A 7,666-nucleotide genomic window follows, 5' to 3' on the forward strand; every position below is an offset into this window, starting at 1 on the left:
GCTGATCTCCGCCAAGGGAGGATTTGCCCTGGAGCCTGGGGGTGGTTTATGATGCTTGTGTCCTGCAGCAGCCACCAACAGGGATGGCAGCAGTCAGTGTTTGGGCGTTAGGTCTGGAGGTGGCACTTGGCTTCCAGCAGCGGGCTGAGACCCCAGCAAGTCTCCATGGAGGAACAGCATCCACCTGGTGCTCTCTGACAGCAGAGTCCATGTGCAGTTGGATGCTGCTCTTTGGGATGAGCTGCTCTTCTGCTGCAGCTCCTCCTAGAGAAGGCTTTATGTGTGCTTCACTTGGTATCCCCTCTGCTCTTCAGGCAGCACCGAGGTCGGATGCTGTGGGGCCGCTGAACGATGCCGAGCTGCGGGCAGCCCTGAACGTGCTGCGGTGTTACGACCTGCACTCGATCGTGGAGGAGTGGTTCATCGAGGTGCTGCAGACCGACCTGCAGGCAAATATAGCTCCCGAGTTCTGGAACTGCATCGGGCAGTATGAAAACACGGCTGAGGAGCCCCAGTGCTTCGCGCTCCTTCTGGACGCGTTTTGTCTTCTCAAGTGCCGCCTGGACCCCTACCTGAACAGCCTGGAGCTTCTGGAGAGGTGGACCAAGGCGGGCTTGCTGCTGGGGACAGGCGCTCAGATGCTGCAGGAGAAGGTCTACACCATGTTCAAAGCTATCCTCTTCTTCTCCACTACCAAGTCCTTCCAGGAGATGATCCAGCAGTTCTACAGCCGCACTTTCAGGATATACATGCGGCAGTGGAAGAAAGGAGAGGATGGAATGAACGAGTGCGAGAGCAGCATGAGCGAGACCGAGCAGGAGAGTGACACGGAGGACGGCGGAGGAGAGAGCCCGCTGTGCGCGGGCTGCAGCAGCAAGAGAGAGCAGTGCTGGTGCCCCAAAGCTATGGAGCAGTTTCAGCAGCTCAATGACATCCTGTACGTAGGTGACGGGGTGGTGGCTGTCGCTCAGAACAACCAGATGGTTTGGAGCAGCAAGAGGTTTTCTTGATATCTGAAAACAGGACAAGTTATGTCTGAAGTTGGGTTGTATCATGGTACTGGGTAGAGAACTTGACATGAGGTTTTTCAGCTGGTTACCAACTGGTGGTTGAACCAGAGCAGATCTTTAGGCAGAAGGATCCTCTCCCTGGAGGTGAGAATATCTTCCTCTTGCTCTGAGGCCTTCTGTGCACAAAGCAGCAAAGTCTTCTGAATGAAAAAGCTTTTGATGGCTAGAAAATAATGGAAAATAACAGGTGGGACAGCAGTAACGTCATGTGCTGTATAGGTATTGGGGCTATCAGAGCATTTAAACTAAGAGCTAGGCCTGCACCTGTGGAGCATAGAGGGAGGAAGGTTCCTTCAGGTGGTTAGATTTTCTTTATTCCTTTGTGCCTTTGTTGAATCGGGTCCCTGTTTGTGTCTGCAGCCGCCGGCTGAATTTGCTGGAGAGGGTGAGCGCCGATGCCGTCACGACCATCTTGCACCGCATGATAGAGGAGAGGATGGAGCAGCGCTGCCGGGGGGAGTACGAGCACTCCTTCCTGAACGAGTTCCAGGAGGTGAGGCAGGCGTGGGCAGTGAGGGCCCTTCCTTTGGGGACGTGTGGCTGCTCCACTGGTTACACGAAAAACCTCCCCTCTTTGATTTATGCTCGAGGGGAAGGTTTGCTCTGACCTGTGCATGATGGGCTGTTGTATTTCACCTGGTGATGTCCGTAGTAATCAGGGGATTTCTTTAGTTCTGTTTTACAAACTCCAAGAAGATGCAGAGCCACCTAAAGCCTGTGGAGGATGCTCCTTCTGCGTAGGTGGGCCCATAATTAGTATTTGTGTGGCTGTTTTCTGTCCTTTATCCAATTTTTCAGCACCCCTTTAAATCAGGGAGCGAGGACAGAAAATAATACTCAGGTGTTGATCTCACCAGTGGGCTGCACACAGAATGAAAATCCTTCCTTGCAACTACCCAGTTGTTTCGCTGCTACCTCAAACTGAGTTTGTGTTGGGCTGTTTACGCAGCGTGACCTCGCAATCAAAGTCTTCTCCGGGTTATGGCTCTTCCAGGGTGCAGTCCTGGCTCTGCAGCCTTGCCCCGTGCTTTGTTCCTCCATGCATGACCTTGCCTGTGCCCGCGTTGTGGAGGTTGCCATGCGAACCACGCTGCTCGCTGTGGTTGCCCGAGTTTCCGTGCTGTTTGCCATGCCGGCTGGTTTTGTTGTCTGCAGACATCGCTTGTTTTATATTTACTTCCCTTTAGTTGCTATGCAACACTTTCTTTATTGGACCTAGCCTGAAATGCTTCTGGATGACCTGGAGATGGTTTAAGGACATTTTAAGGGCACCAGGGAAAATGCAACTGCGTTCCACTCGCCAGACATTGCAGAGGGTCCCTTTGCTCCCACCTCTGCAGAAAGGCCAGCGTGTTTGGCCACAGAATATGGGAGCATGTCAGAATTGGGGTGTTTTAAGAAAAAAACCACAAGCCTGGCAAGCAAAAGGTAAAGTAGGAGAAGTCTGAGAAACAGCTTGATAAAAGTACAAGAGTTGACAGCAGCTCCCCTTTTCAGACACAGCAGCAGGTGATAATCAGGCTGTAACAGGAGCACACAGAGATAAACTCATGGGAAAAAGGGGTTGATTTGATAATTATTATGTTCCTTAAAACAGAGTTGCTTTGCATTAATTCTGGTCCTTTCCTTTTGTCCTTTAGGAGGATTCTTTATCAGCTTTTCCACAGTTTTGCCCAGATCCATGCCCAGGTGCTCTGCAGTTCTCAGGCTCATCCTGCCTTGCAATTAGCAGAACTCCTGCATTTCTTCAGTGTCTCCTCAGTCTGGTCGATAGTTAAGTGTTAACATCACCAGACCAGATCTGGACGTAGCATTTTTGCTTCAGGCTGTCCAAATTGGGTTACCCAAAAAGATTCATATTTACCAGCTATTAATACTCAAATACCGTCCCAGGAAGCGCTACACTTTTGCCACCTTAAAGGAAAAACAAGAATTTTAAAAAGCATTTCTTTTAAATATCTGGGTGTTGTAGTTGGGTACATTTGAAATTCGGCAATTGCACGTTTCTCAGTAGAAAACTAGATCTCAGATGTCAAAAATTAACCATCTGATGCTCTCTGATCATGTAGGATTTTATCATTAGGCTGATATTTGAGGTTTTGGTCTCAAGTGCCTGAGTTTGGTTGCTCAGAGTCCTTGGGTGACTTGCTGGCTCTTCCCTGATTTTGGGAATCAGAAAATCTGGACCAGGAATGGTGTGATGGGCAGTTTGCTCATATTCTTATGAAGAGAATAGTTCTGCAGGTACAGAGTGGAATGGATTCCTGCAAGAGTGGAGTAGTCTGTGTGTTTTTTAATATACCTTTTCCTTTTGGACCCCAGTACCTATGCACAGCCCTCACCCACCCCTTGTCTTCTGATACATCTGCACAGTCTGTCTCCTGTGTCTTCAGTTGCAGTTCGTATTCTCTCAGCTGGGCTTTCCCCGACTGTAACCCAGGCCAGGGTGCATTTGGAGAGCAGCTGGAGGTGATGCTGTCCCTTGTGAGCTGCCCATTTCTGCTTGCTGTGGTAGCTGCCTGGTGATGGATGTGGTTGTGCATCCAGCTCTGACGTTCACCGTCTCTCTGCTCTCCCTCTCCTTGTGCAGTGGATTGAGAAAGTGATCGACTGGCTCAGCAGGGTTTTCCTGCAAGATGGTCCCTTGGCGCGCTCCTCTCCAGAAGCCAGCAGCACCCTGAAGCGCTGGCGGTGCCACGTCCAAAGGTTCTTCTACCGCATCTACGCCAGCATGCGCATTGAAGAGCTCTTCAGCATTATTCGAGGTAGGTGTGACCCGTTTGGTGTTCAGCTCTTGGGGTTGGATTGGATGACAGACTGGTCTGTCTTTCACAGAATCACTAAGGTTGGAAGAGACCTCTAAAGTAAACAAGTCCAACCATCAACCTAACACCACCATGCCCACTAAACCACGTCCTGAAGTGCCACATCCACGCGCTTCTTGAACCCCTCCAGGGATGGGGACTCCACCACCTCCCTGGGCAGCCTTTTCCAGTGCTTGACCACTCTTTCAGTAGAGAAATTTTTCCTAATATCCAATCTAACCCTCCCCTGTCACAGATTAAAGTCATTTCCTCTTGTCCTAGCACTAGTTACATGGAAGAAGAGACCAACACCCACCTCTCTACAACCTCCTTTCTGGTTGTTGTAGAGAGTGATAAGGTCTTCCCTCAGCCTCCTCTTCTCCAGACTAAGCAACCCCAGTTCGCTCATCTACTCCTCATAATTCTTGCTCTCCAGACCCTTCACCACCTCCATTGCCCTTCTCTGTACACGCTCCAGCCCCTCAATGTCCCTCTTGTAGTGAGGGGCCCAAAACTGAACACAGTACTCGAGGTGCAGCCTCACCAGTACCAAGTACGGGGGCACAATCACTTCCCTACTCCTGCTGGTCACACTGTTTCTAATACAAACCAGGATGCTGTTGGCCTTGATCTCCTTCTTTATCTTTATCTTGGCTTCCCATGGCGCATGGCACTGTTCCTAATCACTGCTTGGTTTGTAGATTTCCCAGAGTCAAAGCCTGCTGTGGAGGACCTCAAGTTCTGCCTGGAAAGGACTAATCAGAGGCAGCAGCTGCTCAGCTCCCTGAAAAGTGCACTGGAAATGCGACTTCTGCACCCTGGTAGGTTTTACATCCCTGCTTTTGTCACAACTCTGTAAGGAGCCTGGGCATGAGTGGGGATCTGCTGGGAGCCATCATCTGATTTGTGTTTGATGAGTGAGAGGCGGTCAGGCTGTGCACATCACGTCCTCTCTCTCTGTGTTGGAGTGTGCACAGGCAGCAGGAGCTGGTTATATCCCAGCCCCTTCTTGCCTCATCTTTCCTGTATGGTGGGGAGCTGAGCTAGAAGGTTAGCTTTGGTCCAGGTAGGTACAGGCTTCTCTGATGTGTGTGGTCTGAGCTCCTAATGCAGAGCTGGGACTCAGCTGGTTTATAGTGGTCTGTGAACCTGTGTTTGTGGTTGGAATGGGTGTCTCAGACATACAGATCCAATCTCTTTGGCTGGGGCAGTGGGACAGCAAGTCCTTGATTAAACAGAGGGCTTGGAGCATCCAGGCTCCGTGCATCCAAGCCGTTAGTCTGTGCTCTGGGACTCTGACTCCCTCTGCCCCTCTCGTAGGAGTCAACACATCCGACATCATCACTCTCTATATCTCGGCCATCAAGGCCTTACGGGAGCTTGATCCCTCCATGGTTATCCTGGAGGTCGCCTGCGAACCCATCAGGAAGTATCTGAGGTAAGAGGTGTGTGGAGCAGTCCTACACATCCCCTTTCCCTCCCCTTCCCTTCACTGCCCCTGTTTCTCTTGCCTGTTGGCAGGACTCGGGAGGACACGGTGCGGCAGATCGTGGCCGGTCTCACAGGGGATGCTGAGGGCTCTGGTGATCTTGCAAACGAGCTCTCAAAAGCTGACCCAGTGACCCTGGAGAACGGCCAGGAGAGCGACGATGACATTGCAGAACCAGAGGACTGGGTTCCTGACCCGGTTGATGCAGATCCAGGTTAGATGCCAGGACCTGAAGTCCTGTCAGCTCGCTGTTTTCCCTTTCCCTGAGTCTTGAGCAGCTCATTTGCCAGTCCTCTAGAGCTGGGCTGGGACAGGTCTCTGTTAATCTCACACTGTCATCTGCTGGATTTCACTAGGGAAATCAAGTTCCAAGCGTCGGTCCTCGGACATCATCAGCCTGCTGGTGAGCATCTATGGCAGCAAGGACCTCTTTATCAATGAATACCGCACGCTTCTGGCTGACCGGCTGCTGCATCAGTTCAACTACAGTGCTGAGAGGTGAGGTTCAAGCGCCCAACCCCAGGGCTTTCCAGGTAAAATCACCTGATAAAGGTGTGCTTCAGACTTAATCCTATGAACAGCTCTTTCTGAAGCTGGGAATGTCTTTGGCCATTTCCTCTGCAGCTTTGGGTTTGCATCTAGAATATCATTCACTGAACTCTTAGGCTCCTGCCTGCTCTGTCCTGCCCTTGGTTTGCACTAATAGGGCAGCACATAGGAAACTGGAGGCACCAACACCTTCTTAGCTCCATCCCACGTGTTCTGCTGGCCCTCACAACCTGCACAGACTGCTTGGGGTCAGCAGAAAGTGTCAAAGTAAGAAAAAGGGATGAAGCATCGGGAAACCTCAGTTGCAACACAACTATGTCTCTTGATTCAGCAGTTGCAGTGCTTTTCCCTTCTGTGAGATGCTGCTAGTGCCAGCCACATCTAGGATGAGCAGTCTCATGCGAGTGGCTCACCAAATGCTGAGGTTGTACTGTGTGGTCGAGGGGGGTGGCTCGTCCAAATGGAAGGGATGGGAAGGTCTTCAAAAAGCTGCTGGCCTACAGAGGAAGCTCCTGTTCCTCCCGTGGATGCTAAGAGGCATCCTGTTCAGATAACAGCTTCCTAGGAAGAGCACCCTTGTGCCAGGGACTGCCTTTTTTGACTGTGCTGCAAGGGGTGGAGACCAAGCCAAGCGAGTCTGAGGGACCCCTGTCTGATCGTTGTTTCTCTTGTCAGGGAAATCCGCAACGTGGAGCTGCTGAAGCTGCGGTTTGGTGAAGCTCAGATGCACTATTGTGAAGTCATGTTAAAAGTAACTTTTTTTGGTTTGTTTTTTAATTCAAATCCTGAATGTTTGAGCTCACTGGAAAAAGGCGCTTGAGGAGTGACCCAAAAAGAGTCTTTTAGGAAAGTGGGGTTCCCAGAATCCCAGCGAGGGAGCTGATTTGCGACAGGCAGAAGAGCATTCAGAACCACGTCTGTTCTTTAAGCCCTGTGGGTTGGGTAATTGACTCTGGGGGATGGTTGCTCTGGTGCTGTTGTCTCTCCTGCCCTTCCTGCAGCACACTGTGCTGGCTCTTGAAGAGTTGGGCTCTTCCAGCTCCTCTAGGGTTGGGGCTCTGCAGTTTAATGCACTTGGAGCACTGTGGGAAGAAGACAAGCCTGGAGGGACTCCAATGTAGACTCGTGTTGAGCTGTAAGCCCTTCCCCAACCTCCCCACAGGTGTTTCTGAGCGGGTAGCAGACTTTCTAGTAGACATACTTGATCATGTCCTTTCCAGTGTCCCCATCATCATTCGGATACAAGGCTAGTCACCTTTTTAAAGCTTCTCCTTCACCAAGGGTTAGCACTGACTTGGAAGAGAAGGAGCTGCATTATCTCCTTCTGCCTTTTCCAGGATATGGCTGACTCGCGGCGCATTAATGCCAACATTCGTGATGAGGAAGAAAAGCTCCCGGAGGAGGAGAGGCCACCGTTCAGCCTTGTTGCCGTTATCCTGTCAAGTGAGTTCTGGCCACCGCTGAAAGAGGAGAAGCTGGAGCTTCCAGAGCAGGTCAAGGAAGCCATGGAAGCCTATTCCAAGAAGTACGAGAAATTGAAGGTGAGGCAACATTAACCCTCCTTAAAAAAGGAGTATGCTGCTCAGACTCTGTTACGTAGCATGGTTTTTGCAAAGTCCCCTTTAACATCCCTCAAATTTTAGCTGCTAGAACACCCACGCTGCTATGGTGGGATCCCAAAGTCCTTCAGCTTTGAAGCTGGGTTAGAAGTTGTGCTAGCTTAGCTATTGCTGAAAGGAAGGTTTATCTCTATG

The 7,666-nt window shown here is 50.8% G+C and overlaps 1 protein-coding gene across 1 annotated transcript; it reads left to right on the forward strand.

Annotated features, from left to right (window-relative positions):
* Window positions 1-278: 278 nt before the first annotated feature.
* Window positions 279-7,453, forward strand: ANAPC2 (anaphase promoting complex subunit 2; the record flags this gene model as incomplete). The annotated part of the gene is made up of 9 exons (XM_010188598.1): window positions 279-937; window positions 1,431-1,563; window positions 3,661-3,835; window positions 4,576-4,695; window positions 5,195-5,312; window positions 5,396-5,577; window positions 5,720-5,861; window positions 6,588-6,663; window positions 7,250-7,453. Coding segments are annotated over exons 1-9 (1,809 nt in total), but the record flags the coding sequence as incomplete, so codon positions are not given.
* Between the last annotated feature and the right edge of the window lie 213 nt (window positions 7,454-7,666).

This window comes from Mesitornis unicolor, unplaced genomic scaffold (assembly GCF_000695765.1).
Source record: "Mesitornis unicolor isolate BGI_N332 unplaced genomic scaffold, ASM69576v1 scaffold54467, whole genome shotgun sequence".
NCBI classification, from domain to species: Eukaryota; Metazoa; Chordata; class Aves; order Mesitornithiformes; family Mesitornithidae; genus Mesitornis; species Mesitornis unicolor.